The 17294-nt window shown below is 51.2% G+C and overlaps 2 protein-coding genes across 2 annotated transcripts; one reads left to right on the top strand and one right to left on the bottom strand.

Annotated features, from left to right (window-relative positions):
• Window positions 1-253: 253 nt before the first annotated feature.
• On the top strand, window positions 254-7258 carry usp44 (ubiquitin specific peptidase 44). Its single transcript, XM_056578576.1, has 7 exons — window positions 254-419; window positions 2062-2764; window positions 2846-3899; window positions 5395-5593; window positions 6106-6214; window positions 6376-6593; window positions 7026-7258. The coding sequence occupies exons 2-7, from the start codon at window positions 2232-2234 to the stop codon at window positions 7148-7150; spliced, it is 2238 nt and encodes a 745-aa protein (XP_056434551.1). The 5' UTR covers window positions 254-419; window positions 2062-2231; the 3' UTR covers window positions 7151-7258.
• A 1847-nt stretch (window positions 7259-9105) lies between these two features.
• LOC130372557 (methionine aminopeptidase 2-like) lies at window positions 9106-17294 on the bottom strand. The gene is made up of 11 exons (XM_056578622.1): window positions 17096-17294; window positions 16317-16406; window positions 16147-16209; window positions 15391-15493; window positions 14686-14847; window positions 13794-13975; window positions 13404-13498; window positions 13005-13101; window positions 12690-12793; window positions 12105-12220; window positions 9106-10872 (listed from the first exon to the last, which is right to left on the bottom strand). The coding sequence occupies exons 1-11, from the start codon at window positions 17253-17255 to the stop codon at window positions 10620-10622; spliced, it is 1425 nt and encodes a 474-aa protein (XP_056434597.1). The 5' UTR covers window positions 17256-17294; the 3' UTR covers window positions 9106-10619.

Below are 17294 nucleotides of genomic sequence, written 5' to 3'. Positions count from 1 at the left end.
CGCCATTCTAGGGCCAGTTAGTGGCCTTCTTGGCTTTCCATAGAATCCACACACATGCTGTTGTGTAGTGTGAATCACCGGACATTTGTTTGTTTTTCCACAATGTCTTGTTTTTAAACGATTTATGAAGACTTTATGCTCTGTAACTCTTCGACACTCTCTGGTGACCTTGGGTGCCTTGAAAGGCGCCTCTAAATTAAATGTATCATCATCATCATCATCATCATCATCATCATCATCATCATCATCATCATCATCACCACCACCACCACCATCGTCATCATCATCACCATTCACAACAATAACAACAATGACGTCACGGGTGAAGGACGCGCTCGAGCCGACACCACGCGACCAGGACTGACAAGATGGCGCCCCCAGTAGTACCAGCCGTAGTAGGTCCTGTGAAGGAGAGATAGGTAATGCTGCTATCCCTTTGTTTTGCTGTTAATTATGACAACGGTGTGATCGGCTGACAGAGATATGAGTTGTTTGTGTACACGATGATATATTCGTGACAATGTTACGCAAAACTGACAATTTACCAGCGAGTTCTTGAACTTCTCAGGATTATTACTGATAGCTAGCTTTAGCAGGCTAGGCTAACTACTAGCGCAGAGGACAGCTACAATCTGGCTAATCTCTTAAATCACCGATCTGGAAAAAGACACTATTGTACCTAACGAGTCTACGTACATGCTTTCATTTTATGTGGGCTGATTACTGAGGAAGTATACGAACAACAGCGTAACGTGAATAGCGTTGATGTGCGTCTCCGTATTCTTCAACCTTTGCTCGTTTATCACCCGTCGTTTTTTTCTCAGCCTAAACTTTCGTTTGATTTTACCATTTTATATTCGGAACCATTTCACTAGTGTGACTGCAATTAAGTGTTATATTGGTAATAAGGGCCAGTGGGTTATTGCATTGCTATGGACTATATTTGAACACGTAGTGAGCCAGTTAAAGTGAATGGTGAACTCAGTTCACACACAAGGGCAAAGCGCGCTCAATTACGCTTTAGTGCAGTAAGGGAAACCCCATAAACGCCACCTGCCCTGTCATTAATACTTAACTTAACTTACTATACTTAACCCTTGCTACGAGTATCTGTGTGAACTTGTCTACCCCGATGTTAAATATCCGTTCTCACTGAGCGACCAATCCTTGCTCACACTTGAAATGTACTCGTCTCGACTAGCCACAAATGTTTTCCTAAATTAGCGTTTTTTTGTCACTGCCAAATCATCTAAATTGATGTTAATACATTCAAGCATACATATATTACTGCCCATCTTTGATCCGATCATAACAATGAGAATTGTTATTTTTCAAACGCAGGGAAAAGCCCAGTATAACGAGCAAACAAACCAACGCCAAAGTCCGAGCACTTTCAGTGTTTTAGTGACGCATGTTTTTTTCATAGTGTGACATGTCTGCTTGGAAGAGCTCAGAGACAACATGTTAGTACCAGAAAGATGTAAGAAATGTTGTTTTCATTTGAACAAGTACGTTTTTTTTGGTCACTTTCCCTTTTGCGTTACCATAACAACAGTTTAACCCAAGTGTCCGATTTCTTTTCATCCGGGTCTGTCGATCATTTTCTTTTGAGAAGGCAGTCCTGTACCCTGACAAAAGGTCTCTCTCGCCTCTAGCTTTTGTTGGCCAGGTTTTAAGTCCTCTTCCCCTCCCGCCCCATACTATCCCAATGGGGGGCTGATGGGGCTCAGAACTACTTGAGGATCTCCAGTTTGGTGCACCAAGCCCCCACCCCCCAGTGGTTTGTTATGCTTCTATGGAAGACAGACACTCAATCTGAAACCCTGCTCTGAAGACTGATTCAGCTCCCAAATGTATACGCAGCGCTGCTCTTTGATCTCCTCCATAGGAACGTCTGAAAGGCTATTGGGAACGGTTTGAAATGAGTTGGAATGGAACTTTTACATTTATCTTAAACCTATATGCTGCCGGGTTTTGTTTTTTGCTGTTGCGCCGAGGAAACTAAATTAATTACCATTGCATGCATTCCAGCAATGATTCCCTTTCCCCTTTGTCCCCCAGATAAAGCCATGCCTTTGGGGTACACGTTTGGCAGTTCACCATGTTGACTCTGGTGGACTGAAACCGTTCAGAGGACCCACACGGATCACCCCTCCCCCCCCCCCCCCCCTTGGGGACCGGGCTGCGTGTCCAGGGACCCAGTGAGGCGGGCGGGAGGGCAGACCGGTGCGATGGACAGGTGCAAGCACGTGGGCCGGCTCCGACTGGCCCCGGACCACTCCATCCTCAACCCCCAGAAGTGGCACTGCCTGGACTGCAACACCACCGAGTCGGTGTGGGCCTGCCTGGGCTGCGCCCACGTGGCGTGCGGCCGCTACATCGAGGAGCACGCGCTGCGGCACTTCCAGCTGCAGCGCCACCCGCTGGCCATCGAGGTGAACGAGCTGTACGTCTTCTGCTACCTGTGCGACGACTACGTGCTGAACGACAACGCCACGGGCGACCTCAAGCTCCTGCGCAGCACCCTCGGCGCCATCCAGAGCCAGCGCTACGAGGTGACCACGCGCAGCGGGCGCACCCTGCGATCCGCCGCCGCGCCGCCGCTGCCCTGCGGCGCCCGGGAGCTGCAGCTCCGCGACGAGGACCGCATGTTCACCGCCCTCTGGCACCGGCGCCGCACGCTCATGGGCCGCGTGTTCGGCGCGTGGTTCGCCCTGACGGAGGGCGGCCGGCGGCGGGAGGACGAGGAGACGAGGCGGGAGGACGAGGAGACGAGGCGGGAGGAGGAGGAGACGAGGCGGGAGGAGGAGGAGACGAGGCGGGAGGACGAGGAGACGAGGCGGGTGGAGGAGGAGAAGAGGCGGGAGAAGCTGGAGCGGCGGCGCTCTGTGAAGCGGCGGCTGCAGGCGGAGCTGGAGAGCGCCCCGCCCAGGAAGAGCCGGCGGCTGCGGCGCCAGAGCCAGAGGGCGGCCGACGCCGCCGGCCTGGCCTCGCTCTGCGTTCCCGCGGCCAACGGGACGCGGACCCGAAGCCCCCCCGCCGCCGCCGCCGCCGCCCCCCAGAAACAAACAGTCCGGTCCAAAAGGGTCGTACCCGCCGCCAAGACCCCCAGCGCCCCTTCCTCCAAACCCAAGCCAAAGCCCCGGGTGCCCCCCCCGGCCCCCCGCAAGACGCCCGCCAAACAGCCCGCCAAACAGCCCGCCAAACAGCCCGCCAAACCGTCGGCCAAGCAGGGCGGCGCGCCCCTCAAGCGGCGGCCGGCGGTGACGCCGGGCGTGACCGGGCTGCGTAACCTGGGCAACACGTGCTACATGAACTCCATCCTGCAGGTGCTCAGCCACCTCCACGTCTTCAGGGAGTGCTTTCTGCAGCTGGACCTCACCACGGCCCTGGAGCTGCTGGCCTCCGCCGTCCACGGCCGGTTGGCGGGGCCCGCCCCCCCACCGCCGCCGCCGGCCCACCGGAGGGGCCTCCAGGCCAGCGGGGGGGGCGGCGGCGGCGGCGGCTGCGGGGCCGGGCTCAGCGGGGGGTCGTCGCGGGCCCGCAGCATGGAGCTGGTGCAGCCCATGGAGCCCAGCTCCAAGCACATCTCGCTGTGCCACGAGCTGCACACGCTGTTCCAGGTCATGTGGTCGGGCAAGTGGGCGCTGGTGTCGCCGTTCGCCATGCTGCACTCGGTGTGGCAGCTGATCCCCGCCTTCCGCGGCTACGCCCAGCAGGACGCCCAGGAGTTCCTGTGCGAGCTGCTCGACAAGGTGCAGCGGGAGCTGGAGACCACCGGCGGCGGTGGCGGTGGGCCCGTGCCCCCCCCCGGCGGCGTGCCACACACACAGAAGCGCCTCATCAGGCAGGTCCTGAACGTGGTCAACAGCATCTTCCACGGGCAGCTGCTCAGCCAGGTGAGCGGACCCCCGGGGCCTCCCTTGTCGTGAGACGCAGGGTGACACGTGTCTGGTGGACCGTGGTAACCGTCTCGGTGTGCTGCAACACCCGTCGCGAGTCAAACAGACGTCTTTGTGGTTACAACCTTCTGTATGCCAGGCATACAGAAGGTTGTTTCACTGTTAATGTACGGACGTGAAGTGTCTTCTCTCCCTCCCTGGTTATCACTATTCACATTTTGCTCTGCTGAAGTACAACCGTAGTCATCTCGCTCTCGCTCTCTCGCTCTTTTTTTCTTTAATATATATATATAGGGTCATTTCCTCTTTTAAGTTGCTGAAGGATGGCATTGACTCAAGAGTCTCTTCCTCTGACAGGTGACCAACCTTGTTCATATGGTCGATGATTAGTTAATGTTGGCAGTGGCTTAAAGTTTAACCATGCGTGGCACATGCTAAGGTCCCTGTACGTCTAGCTCTGACTTTTGTTTGAATCCTCTGCGTTCATCTATATTTTATAGACAGATTTTAAGAGGTTACGGTGAGGTCTCTCACCAGTATGAGTGAACGGGCGAGAGACATGTTTCCTTACCACATCAACCACTTTGAATCTGCATATAAAATATAACCGTCTCGGCAGCTTTTTTCTAAACATTTATAAGAATAACCACAAATGTTGGCTTAGTTAAAAATAAATTATTTGGCCAAGAAGTACTAGCACGGCAACTTCACTTTTCTCCCAGAAAACATGATTGAATCCCTAAAAGTCTCCTACTTGGCAGATGATTCCAAACCATGTTGTTGTTTATTAGGAAGTGGGATCCCATTCTGTGTGTCGTTATTACTAGAATGTGTGAGTCGTATTTAAAAATGCCTCCTCTGTATGGGATACAACTATCTTCAAAACTCTCTGCTGCACCTCGACGGCAATGAATGGACATTGAAGTTCCCCCCTTAAATAAGCTTGTCCTTGTTTCCACAAGGACAAAAGATCAGTGCCTAGTCAGCACACACACCTGTGTGCTGACTAGACACACAGGTGGGTCTGCACACCTGATCTTGCAGAATATCAGGCCAGGTGTGCATGTTTACCTAGAGTCTAGGGGTCAAAGTCTTCCTGGACTGCAGTTTGTAAGTGACCCACTGCTGCTTCCTCTTTCAAGTATTCAGTAAATTAATGACTAACTGAAAGAGGTGTGGTTTTACGCGAGTAAAACCACACGTCTTGGTAACTATGCGTCACTCACGGTTTCCAGTGTCTGGTCTTAATGTTTTCTCTCTGGCTGTGTCTCTGTCTGTATCTTTCTTTCACTTTCTGGTCCTGGCTCTTTCTCGGTCTCTATCACTGTCTCTCTGTCTCTGCCTCTCTCTTTCTTACTTTTTCCCTCTGCCTTTCTGCTTCTTTCTCTCTGCCTGTTTCTTGCTCTCTCTGCCTCTCCGGCCTCTCCTGCCTCCGTTTCTGTGTCTCTCTCATTTTGTGTCTCGCCGCCTTACTGGTCCCCCCCCTCGACAGGTGACCTGCCTGGCCTGTGACTACCAGTCCAACACTGTGGAGCCCTTCTGGGACCTGTCGCTGGAGTTCCCCGAGCGTTACCACAGCAACAGCAGGGAGTCGGCTGCGCAGGTGTCATGCCGGCTGACGGAGATGCTGGCCAAGTTCACGGAGACGGAAGCGCTGGAGGGGAACATCTACGCCTGCGACCAGTGCAACAGTGAGTGGTGGAGCTGGCGCGCATGCTAACCACGTAGCGCTCGGAGCTGCACGCTAATCACGCCGGGCGTGTAGCTGCATGCTAATGACGTAGCGCTCGTAGCTGTCAGAATTAAATGGCCGTTTCTGGGAGCCAAATCTAGGCGAGCTGATTCAGTGGGTTCTCTGCTGTACCACTGCGTGTTAGTCGACCCTCTGCTGTACCACTGTGTGTTAGGGGACCCTCTGCGTTACCACTGTGTGTTAGGCGACCCTCTGCGGTACCACTGTGTGTTAGTCGACTCTCTGCTGTACCACGGTGTATTAGTCGACCCTCTGCTGTACCACTGTGTGTTAGTCGACCCTCTGCGATACCACTGTGTATTAGTCGACTCCCTTCTAGCTAATGGGTTTCAATTAAATGTTCTTTTCTGTTGACAATATGCGACTATTTCAGTCTGTTTAGCGTCGCCACAGCGATGCGACACCACAATAAGTCGCTCGCTGAATAAGTCTGTTCTGGGCGTGTTTCAGCAAAGCGCCGTCGCCTCTCCTCCAAACCCGTCATCCTGACGGAGGCTCAGAAGCAGCTGATGGTCCACAAGCTGCCTCAAGTTCTCCGGCTGCACCTCAAACGCTTCAGGTACCCCTGCACGGCCCCCAGCATTACTCTCAGTATCTCTTAATGGTTCGCTGTAGGATATTAAAATATTATTCACTTTAAGTACGAGAGCTTCTTTGGGAGACTGCGTGGATTAATGAAAATATTAAAAAAATCGCGGCTGCTTGTGATTTGTCCTTCAGGTGGTCGGGGCGGAACCACCGGGAGAAGATCGGCGTGCACGTGCGCTTCGACCAGCTGCTGAACATGGAGCCCTACTGCTACCGGGACCCCTGCCCCGGCCCCCCCCCCGCCGCACCCTCAAAACACTTCCTCTACGAGCTCTCCGCCGTGGTGATGCATCATGGGAAGGGCTTCGGCTCCGGCCACTACACGGCCTACTGCTACAACAAGGAGGGCGGTGAGTCGGCTGCTGCGCCCGGGGTTTTGGAAAAGTGGTCACAGTGACGGTAGCGCCCCCTTGTGGACAACGAGCAGAAGTAGATATTCGAATGTGGTTCGAACCTGTGGTTCTCAGAAGGAATATTCCAACGTCATTTGTGACCAGTTTTGCCGGCCCTACTGGCCAGCATTGTTGGCCCATTTCAACTTTGTTTGAAAACCTTTTATGTTAACTTCAACAAGTGAAGCCTAGCGGGGTTACGCGCGTCTAGCCGCCGCCGGCGTGGGCCAGTACGTCGAAAATAATGGGGCCGTCCTTTCTGCCGCGTGGCGCCGGTGTGTGTCGGCCTAACCTTATCCTCCGCGTGGCGCCGGTGTGTGTCGGCCTAACGTTGTCCTCCGTGTGGCGCCGGTGAGTGTGGGCCTAACGTTGTCCTCCGTGCCCCCTCAGGGTTCTGGGTCCACTGTAACGACTCCAAGATGAACGTGTGCAGCGTGGAGGAGGTGTGCCGCGCCCAGGCCTACATCCTCTTCTACACCCAGCGCGCCTCTCAGGACAAAGACCGGCCGCTGTAGCGTCCGGCCGTCAGCCCGCCGGGCGACAGCACCCCCGCTGAAGGACTCCACCAGGCCTACCGCCTCCACCCAACCACCAGGCCTACCAGCTTGACCCAACCACCTGCTGAAGGCCTACCGCCTCCACCCATCCACCTGCTGAGGCCTACCGCCTCCACCCAACCACCAGGCCTACCGCCTCCACCCAACCACCTGCTGAGGCCTACCGCCTCCACCCAACCACCAGGCCTACCACATCCACCCAACCACCAGGCCTACCACCTCCACCCACCCACCTGCTGAAGGCCTACCGCCTCCACCCAACCACCTGCTGAAGGCCTACCGCCTCCACCCAACCACCTGCTGAAGGCCTACCGCCCCCACCCATCCACCTGCTGAAGGCCTACCGCCTCCACCCACCCACCTGCTGAGGCCTACCGCCCCCACCCAACCACCTGCTGAAGGCCTACCGCCTCCACCCATCCACCTGCTGAAGGCCTACCGCCTCCACCCATCCACCTGCTGAAGGCCTACCGCCCCCACCCACCCAGACACCGGCTGAAGGCCTACCGCCCCCACCCACCCACCCACCGGCTGAAGGCCTACCGCCTCCACCCATCCACCTGCTGAAGGCCTACCGCCCCCTGCTGGTTGACGCTGGGCCCTCCCTCCTGCGGCATTTTCTTCTTTTTTTTTTATTCTGGAGCGGATTCTATCGAAAAATATTTTACATAAAAGAAATTAAGTGACTCGAGGACCCCCCCGGTTCTGCTTTGTGACGGAACAGTGTTTTATATTTCCTAAATTCTGTTTGGCGCTGAAAGGCGCCCGGTGTCGATAGTGTACAGCTGTATTTTGATAAAGATTATCAGCCGCGGTGCTGTGACAGTGTCCGTCTGGAGACGTGCACGGCTGTAATCGGGGCCGCCTGGTTTTTATTGTTATTGATCATGCATTTGTTTTGCGTGCGTTGGCTTCTTGGTTGTACATACTCTTTGGGAAGGAAAGTGATTTTTTTTTTTTTTAATAGTCACTTTAGCTTAAGTCGACGCAAAACTGGATGTAGACCGAGCTGTTATTTACCCCTTTATCACGTGCCGACTCTCATCTGGATTGGTTTTCGGAGTTGGAATAGGTGGGGGGTGGCCTATTGTCTTCCGGTGACACACAAGGTGCGTTTCCATCCCCCTAATTTAATGCGAACTTTGAAGTATCGAATCAGTAAACGGTGATGGAAACACCAAAATTCGCATCAAAATCCTCTAATTCGCAAAAAAGTTTATCCGCTCGCTTGAGGTGGTTTTTGAGAAATGCGAAACAGTAAATTCCCAAAATGGGAGATGGAAACACATTTTAGCGAATCAGCTGTGACGTAGCGAACTTTGAACACAGGACTGACAGTCTTTCCGATTTCCGCACATCAACGTGTAACGTCATCACCCTATTACGCTCCAACCACTTGATGGAAACGCACCTAATTCGAATTACTTTTTTGCGAACTTTCTAAAGATTCGCATCACCTTTTAGATGGAAACGCAGCTACTGACCCGAGCCACTTCTGCGTCGACGGCCTAAGGTTGGGTAGTCCAGGCCAAGGTTTAGATGTCTGGTGAACAGTCGCTCTTGTGACTCGTCCTCAGCCACTCTTTGTAGAAACGCACAAATGTCTAAGGAGTGGTTGAGTGGCCGTCGTCCTCTCTGTCCCTTAGTCTGGACCCCTGTCAGCCAGACCCACCTCCCCTCGAACCCCAACCCGCCCAGAAGTACTTCAAGGTCTGTCAGGGCAGCGTGGGGTTGGCTGACCTCAAGCCAATGCGAGGTGATATATTTTTTTTATATTTACGTTTTTGTTGCGCATTAGCAGGTTCAGTAATGTCCAGGGGATATGATCGACTCTGCTGCCCCTTACCATCGTAAGAATGTGAATCGTCTTCATCTCTCCCCCCCCCAAGAAACAAGAAAGTGCCCATTCATCTGTTGAAGTCTTTATTTTTTTATAATTCCTCTTTCAGTATAATGAATGTTCATATCAATAGCTGGCCTGGTTCCGGCTGCAGTCCCTCCCTGACCAGCATTTGGAATACGAATGTATTTTTAATACAATCCGTTGAGGCAGTGAACTATTTTTAAAGTGTTTTATACAGTGATTGAATCATGGACCCTCTTGATTGTTTGATCCACACCAGCAGATAAGAAAGGACTAAACCGAAAATGTCTGTTCTCCAGCCACATGTGCGTCTTGGGCTGTTGGTATGACCGCGTGCACCTTTGAGTAAACCTCTAATTGGTCCTGCTGTGTTCATGTTTTAAATGGCAGAGAGTCAACTACATAAAAGGTAAACGGTGCTCCTAGATCCCATTTTATATCAATGTTTTTAAACCCTGGTCGTCATTGATTCCCTTCATGAATGTGGGTTGGTATGTGTGTGCGTGTGTACAACGATCGAAGTTATACTATGCAATTTGTTACCTCAAAGTTTTTTTTCTAGAGAAAATTACCTCAATAAAAATGGGAATATTTTTTCATTTTTTTAAGTGCGCGTATATTTCATGATTGGTTTTAAGGAGAGTTCTGGTAAAAGACAAGTTATTAATCTACAAACGACAGACAAAATGAGAGCAACATTTTAATCTTACAAAATCTGTTTTCATTGAACTTTGTAATGAAGCATAACATACTGGCAACATACAGTGGCGGCAGCTATTTCAAAATAAACGGTGACTGGAGTGGGGAGGGGAGAGCTTGTGCATAGTCCACTCCCTCAGAGTTGAGGCTAAACATACAGCCATGATGAAGCGTTGTCTGTATAGAAAGTTGACACCTTGAACGGGGGTCCGGCCGTACGAACACTGCCTGAACGCGAACTAGGTATTTGGCTGTCGCTAGCACGGGTAACTTATGTAATGCTTAAGCAAAAAAAGAATCAGGTGGAATAGTTAAATGGGGTTTTCCCTCCTTGCACAAGCTGTTCCAATACTGTGGTTACAATCAAAGTAGCATTAGCTTAAATATATTGAACTGTTTGACAGTTAACCTTTTCTTAATGTGTAAAATGAGGTCTGCAAGAGATTGTAGGGACACACCAGTGTGTCGGGGAAGCCAAATGCTTCCTTTATTTAAATGTCTGGATAAGCCGACACCCTGAATAAACGGACCCATTTCAGCCATCAGCGAGAACAAAAGAAAGTTCCCTCCTGCAAGCTAGATTTAATATTGACGCCTATGAAAACATAATAGCATTCTGCTTCGGTTGGTTCACAGTAGCATCCACGCATCACGGCCGCAGCTGCTGTCGACAAAAGACCGAGCAGATTACGGCGTCCTGCGTTTGTGTTTTCTTTCCTGGTTTCGGAGCGCATGCCAAGATTGTATCGGGGGTTCATTCTCTGGTTGAAGGGGAGTAAAGTGGAACGCAAGGTGCTGGGGGAGAGGAAGGGGTTACGGTAGGGGTAGGGTGCAGTTTAGTGGAGGTCCGGTGCGGAGTGACACTCAGTAGTCGTCGCCTCGGCTCACCACCTCCTTGCAGGTGGGTCTCAGCAGAATGGTGTGCTCGAACTGCGCCGTGTAGCAGCCCTTTGAGTCGCACAGCGGGGGGTAGGGGTCGATGATGCCCAGGTCGCACAGGTTCTTCAGCGCCATCAGGTACTTGCTCTCGCCAAGGCGGTCCAGCCAGCGCCGGCAGAAGGCCAGCGTGCCAAAGTGTTCGTTGACCACGTTGAGAAGGTGCTTCGCCCGGGGCAGCCTGCGCGAGGGGGGGGGGCAAGTAATACCACTTTGAAGTATGAAGCGCTGCGATATCTTCATTGCTTAAATAATCTTTTTATAAATGGTACAAAGGCTGACTTCTACGTCTGCCCTTTTTTTGACAATAAATAAATACATGTTCAGGTTTTCCCGCAGAACATGCGTTAGTTAAGGTGGTGGGGTTTTGCGTCAGACCGGGGGGGGCTGCTAAAAACATTGTGCAAATAACAACGGAGTCACAGTTGTGAGTCAGTCAAAGAATTTGTGCAATCTAAAAAAACGTTAATATTCAAAACAATTTTTTATGACGACGTCGTTAAGGCAGCAGGCGTGTTGCCTAGGCGGCCGCCTTACGCCGGGATTCCACCGCACGCGTTACGGCTGCGACACGGAACGGCTGCGACTCTGCCCTGCTTGCACTTCCACCGGGCGCGTTACGGCAGCGCAACGCTGCCTTGCGAGCCAGGGATCATGCGATAATCCTAAACCTTATGTACTCATCTTCCACTCACAAAACGACTGCAATTAAATGCCACGCTTTGTCCTTCCGGCCAATGTCCTTAGAAAAAGGATGATTTGGTACATAAATGACTTCATGTGGCTGAACTTCGACAACGAGTCTCTCGTCGTCCATGTTGCCGACCCTCTGAGACCCTTTGATTGACTGCTGACCTGGTGCCACCGGTCATGACGTATTAATGTTGATGTGAAGTTGTGATAGGCTACATTAGCTGAGTATTGCGTTTTATTTTGAAAATTGACCGGATGCTCTTTGGCTTTCACCTTTTCACTTCCTGCCCTGCTGGATCTGCTCTGTTGAAATTGACGCGGTTCAGCAACGGCTTGCGGCAAACATAGAAATGCTACGGAATGATAGCGCTGTGGCGCGGCGAGCCGCTCCTTGGACGCTGCTGAGACGTTCCGCAGCCGCGCCCGGTGGAAATGGTCTCATTGATTAGAGTGGAACCTACCTGCTGCGGTGACCGCGGCCAAGACGTACCGCAGCCGTAACGTTGCCGTAAGGTGGAATCAGGCCTTTAGCCATTAAGCGCTGTGGGAAACCCTGATGTTCGCTTTAAGACTTTAACTCTAACTTTAACTACATTTCTTGCAGCATGCGGTAGCCATGCTGGAATCTAACCCGTGCTAATGCCGTGCTCTGCCAATGGACGGGACCACAGGTATGGAGAACATGGAGGTGTGACGTCGTGAACGTGGAGAGGGCCTCACCTGATGGGGACGTGGCCCACATCGAAGTTCTTCATGTAGTGAGAGCACTCCATGTCGTCGTGGACCATGCCCTTCCCGGTGCTGCCGAACGTCTCGATGGCATAAACCTCTCCTTCCTGCAGGGGGCGACAAACATCACTCGTGTCAATTTACAAAGGAAACACTCCATGTCCAATCAAGTACATATATTCATATTTTAACAAGCACAATATGGACAGGCTTGAGGGGAATACAGATGGTCACCAGTTCAGGTAGAGCTTTTTAGCTAAATGGTATACCGTCTGCTGCGAAAGAGAACGTTAATACGATAAAGTAAAATGGGTTTCAGTAAAAGGTGTTAGGGAAGTTGGACAATGCCTTAAGTAAAACCAAATAAAGCGTAGTCTTAGGCCCAATCCCATTTCTACCCCTTACCCCTCCCCCTTGTTTTGAAGGGGTACCCCTCCCCCTTCAAAACAATGGGAGGGGTAAGGGGTAGAAATGGGATTGGGCCTTAATGAGCTATCACACTTCAACTGTGCATCCAAAGAAATGGCTTTTCTAGTGCCGTGACGGATAGGACCAACGCAGCGTGTCGGAACACACCTCCATTCTCGTCGCCTCTCCTCCCTTGACGATGGGCACGGTCTTGCCGGCGTGTATCCTGTACTGGCCGATCGAGTGGCCGTTCAGGTTTCTGATTGGCTTAACTGGAAGGTGGGGAAAAGAAGAGAAAACGTTAACCAGGCTTACAGCTTAGTTTAAGAGGACCTACATGAGCGGCAGGGGACACACACACACACACACACACACACACACACACACACACACTATTTCGTACGTCATGGCGTTAGGGGAACTGGAATGCCTCTTAAACATGCTTATGAACTCCGTTCTCTTCCCCGTCGTGTTAACTCGTACCCTGGTAGGTCTTCCCGTCCAGCTCCACCTCGTAGGACTCCATCACTTCCTGGATCGACTCTCCGATGTCACAAAGACGAACGTCGATCCCGGCGGCCTGCAACACCAAAACCAGACCGGGTGATCAAGCGGACACGGACACTTCAGCGGCGTCATCATGGGACCAGAGCAGGCGTTTTGTTCCTGACACAAACTACAGGTCTGCTACTTCTATGTACCCGGCAGATGGTCAACTCATCTTCAGCAGATAAGAGGGAGTGTCGTTATGCTGACTATCAGCGCGGCTATCATTCGGCAGCAGGCTGGATACCGAAGATAACCACAGTCGTGCCGATATTCAGTCTTGTTAGAATATTAAAAGTAATGCATTGTCAAACATTGTGTGCGCGCGCCCGTTACCTTAATGCCTGTATTGGTGGCGTCTTTCACGGCCTCCAGTAACTTGTCATACTTTGGGTTGAAGGTGACAGTGAAGGCACAGTCAATGATGCGCCCTGCAGAAAAACAGACGTCAGGAACACGGTCAACGTTTAGGAACACAAACCAAGACCACAGCAATGACGAGAGGACAGAAACTGAACGGACATCGAAACCCCTGCACTGGGAGTCGGACCCCCTGGACTGGGAGTCAGACCCCCTGGACTGGGAGTCAGACCCCCTGGACTGGGAGTCAGACCCCCTGGACTGGGAGTCAGACCCCCTGGACTGGGAGTCAGACCCCCTGGACTGGGAGTCAGACCCCCTAGCTACTACACCGTCCCCATGACGACGGTGATCATCAGTGCGTACCGTTGATGTGCGTGCCGAAGTCGATCTTGCACACGTCGTCGTACTGCAGCACGGTGGGGTCCCCGGCGTTAGGGGTGTAGTGCGCGGCGCAGTGGTTCAGGGAGCAGCCGGTGGGGAAGGCCAGGCCCGCGTTCAGCCCGCTCTCGTTGATCAGCTTCCTGGAGCAGTCCTCCAGGCGCTGGCTGGAGGGGGGGGACAGAGGAACAACAGTCAGGTCAGGTCACATGTATAGCCGGTAAAACAGTCCCAAAGTGCTTTACAGGCCATGTCATTACGGAAACCCCCGAGCCCCGCAAAGACCAAGGAAAAGATCGAAATGATCAGGGGAGACATCTTGAGAAGGAATGCAGAGTGGGGGATCCCTCCCTCAAGGAACGGTTAGATCAATGTGTGCACCACTTGAATTACACAGTAGCAATAGAAGCAAACATTTGACGTAAAACGAAGAAAGGTAGAGGCAGAGGAGAGAGGATGGAGGAACAGCGAACAGATGGAGTCAGAACAAGAAGTCAGACCAGAAAGTGCATTCCTATTGCCCATGTGGACACTCCTCAACCGATTCCAAATCAGAAAACAGGATTATTATAAAACAAGTGTACAGTTTCTTACATTGGCAAGTACCTAGTGATACTATATGTAAACCGATACAACACAACAATGCACAGAAATGTTTATTTATAAAATGTTGAACCTCAAATCCACGGTCATCATTAATACGAGTCATTGAACGTCAATACTCAAATGAAACGACCGCATTGATTATCTACTTAGAAATCCGTCACCCAATATCAAGGCAGCTCATAAATTAGGGTTTGCTCCGTCAGACGTATGAACCGACCACACGGGGAAGGCGAGCTGTGATGCTCAGAGAGGGAGGAGGAGGGCTGCTCACCAGATCTCGATCATGGTGAGGCCGGGCTTGATGAAGCTGCGGACGTGCTGCCGGACCTGCCTGTGGGCCTCGGCCGCCTGCCGGAAGTCGTTCCACACCTCCTCGTTGGCCTTGTCCATCACACGCTTCTCCTCGCTGGTCGTACGCCACGCGGCGCTGCGACTGCGGGGGTGCGGAGAACGGAGTCCGTTAGCAAACGGTCAGGAAGCTAACGCAGGTTAGACAGCACTTTCATACACGAAGCAGACTTAAAGTGCTTCACATAGAAACATCATACGAAATGAAATTATAAAATAAGATAAATAAGTTTACGATTTAGCAGAAAGCTAAAGCAAACATACAATAAATTTAAGTAATAAAATAGATACGTGAAAGAAAATAAAAGGAAAAGTTAAAAAAATGAAAGTGCAATGTAATTAAGATTTAGCAGAAACCTAAAGCAAACATAAAAGTCTTCAGTCTTTAACATTTAAAAATGGTCAGAGTTGGGGAAAGTTCTCTTTTCCCAAGTAAGAATCTGTAGTTGGATATTCGGCACGTGCTCGCATTCCATGTGGAAAAGCGCCAACGTTTACTCCACAACGTAGATATAAGGTAGCAATACAAATGGCGGTATCTAATAAGAAACGGCAACATAAATTCCAACACACATGAACTGTGTTGCAGGTGCACGCGTCCTCGTGCACATGTGCACTTGTTGCTTACCCGTCCTGAGCGAGAGGATATTCACACTCCTGTCCCACGGGGAACACGCCACTGGGGTACAGGTCAAAGATAGGCACCGATGGTGGGTCAGTCTGTGTTTTGGCTGTAGAGGACGGGGAAAATCAAAAACCAGTATTCTCCAGATCATCCTAATGGATTATGGAATACCGCAACGCTAATGTTTAGAGTTCAAGTCCCCTATCGGAAATACATTGTGGGAGGCAAAATAGAAGTATACCAGCACCCTTTAGAGAGCCCCCCAAGCACACAAATAAAATGCTCAGTTCATCATTTCATATCCCTGAACATGGTAATGTCAGTAGAAACTGGATTAACACTGCCCATCTAGACAATAGCAGTACCCAATTAGCTCCAGGTTCCCAGCAGGAAGCCCTGAACAGTGTAGCCTAATCTTGCTATTTTAATCCGGATTCAGGAACTCCAGAATTCTTACTTAAAGAGCCAGTGAACCCAAAGCGTTTTCTTATTTTATTTTAAACGTGATTCATATGACTTTTATATGATCGTCCACAGTCATGATCATAGTTCGATTCCATTTGTTCACCGTTATTGAAATATGTAAGCAAAAAAGTTTTTTGCGAATCTCCCCAAAACGCTACGTGAATGCCTTTTCAGGCAGTGGTTTATTTAATGTCCACATTCGAGTGAGGCTTCCCGGACACTTGGTCCAACGCTACAGTGTGCAACTGGGATTTGATGGTGAAGCTCGGTCTGAACAGTGGCGTAGTAGCTCACCTCCTTTCTTCTTCTTCTTCTTCTTCTTCTTTTTCTTGCCCCCTGCATCTCCATCGTCTCCATCTGTGGACATGACCTCAGAGTTGTAAGGGAAACCGGACGAGTCGCTTGACGGCACGCCCTTTCCAAAATGAGATGTCACAATTTCATCACGTGAATGTTATCGTTACCGTCCTCCCCGTCCTCCTCCTTGTCCTCAACGGCCTGTTTATCCAGTTGTTTGGTCACTTCAGCCACCTCATCCACCGCGGGCTCAGCAACTGTCAATTCAACATACAAGAGGACGGTGAACACATGGTACTCACATGTTTCTCAGCCGTTACTCCGCTATTACACGGCAACAAGTTCAGCTGTGACGGGTGACGTTATCTTAACGACATCATAGATTCTCAGGGACCGGACTACAGTAGAACATGTATTAACCAATGTTACATGCGGAATAGATTATGAAATACCAAAAAAATAAGAGCTATAGTTTCAGAGTAATTTGTAGAATACACAATCTGTCTCAAACCGCTTCGCTTGCAGTAAGTTTATCGATCACTTCTATACATCACTCAAAGGCCATCGCTCGCCCAAGTCTTTGTGGGCCAGATGATCCCAGCTAAATGAACAATCCCAAAGCATGGCAGAGTTTCTGCGCTGTCAGCAGCACCAACTAAAGCCGGCCCGCACTGTTGGACAGGAGTTGGGATTTCCACTACTACCTTCCATAATCAAACCCGACACATGCATTTCATTCCCGTCTGCTGTGAAGTTGTCATTACCATTGCTCTAGAGTCTGGATGACTCTCGGAGGTTGGTCAAGGCTTGTTTGTTACTAAAGGCCTGGCCTGGCACTGGGGCACGCTGTCTCCCATCAGCCCGCCCCACTACTCCCAGCTCCGCATGGCTAACGACTAGCTACCTAGCATGTTAGCCGGAGAAACAGACCGCCGACTCCCTTTACCCGTGTTTGCAGACTTGCTCTTCTTCTTCTTTTTCTTCTTCTTTTTCGTTGTCTCTCCGGCCGGGTCGGCGCCTTCTTTCTCCTCTACCTCACCATTTAGGACGCTGTCCAGCTCTTCGGGTTTAGGGTCCGGTACCTGCTCCTGTACCACCGCCGCCATGATTGCAGCAGCAGAGGCTTGTAAAAAAAGGAAAAAGGA

The sequence above is a fragment of the Gadus chalcogrammus genome, chromosome 19 (genome assembly GCF_026213295.1).
Source record: "Gadus chalcogrammus isolate NIFS_2021 chromosome 19, NIFS_Gcha_1.0, whole genome shotgun sequence".
Lineage (NCBI taxonomy): Eukaryota > Metazoa > Chordata > Actinopteri > Gadiformes > Gadidae > Gadus > Gadus chalcogrammus.
The sequence above is the reverse complement of the archived record's forward strand: the minus strand, read 5'-3'. Positions and strand labels throughout refer to the sequence as shown.

Excerpts from the sequence above, each read along its gene's own strand:
- LOC130372557 (XM_056578622.1), bottom strand. The coding sequence starts at position 17,255 with ATGGCGGCGGTGGTACAGGAGCAGGTACCGGACCCTAAACCCGAAGAG. Across the intron at positions 13,976-14,685 it reads CTCACCATGATCGAGATCTG|CCAGCGCCTGGAGGACTGCT; the intron begins GTGAGCAGCCCT and ends CCCCCCCTCCAG. Across the intron at positions 12,794-13,004 it reads GGACGGGAAGACCTACCAGG|TTAAGCCAATCAGAAACCTG; the intron begins GTACGAGTTAAC and ends CCCACCTTCCAG.
- usp44 (XM_056578576.1), top strand. The coding sequence starts at position 2,232 with ATGGACAGGTGCAAGCACGTGGGCCGGCTCCGACTGGCCCCGGACCAC. Across the intron at positions 2,765-2,845 it reads GAGGAGACGAGGCGGGAGGA|GGAGGAGGAGAAGAGGCGGG; the intron begins CGAGGAGACGAG and ends GACGAGGCGGGT. Across the intron at positions 6,215-6,375 it reads CTGCACCTCAAACGCTTCAG|GTGGTCGGGGCGGAACCACC; the intron begins GTACCCCTGCAC and ends TTTGTCCTTCAG.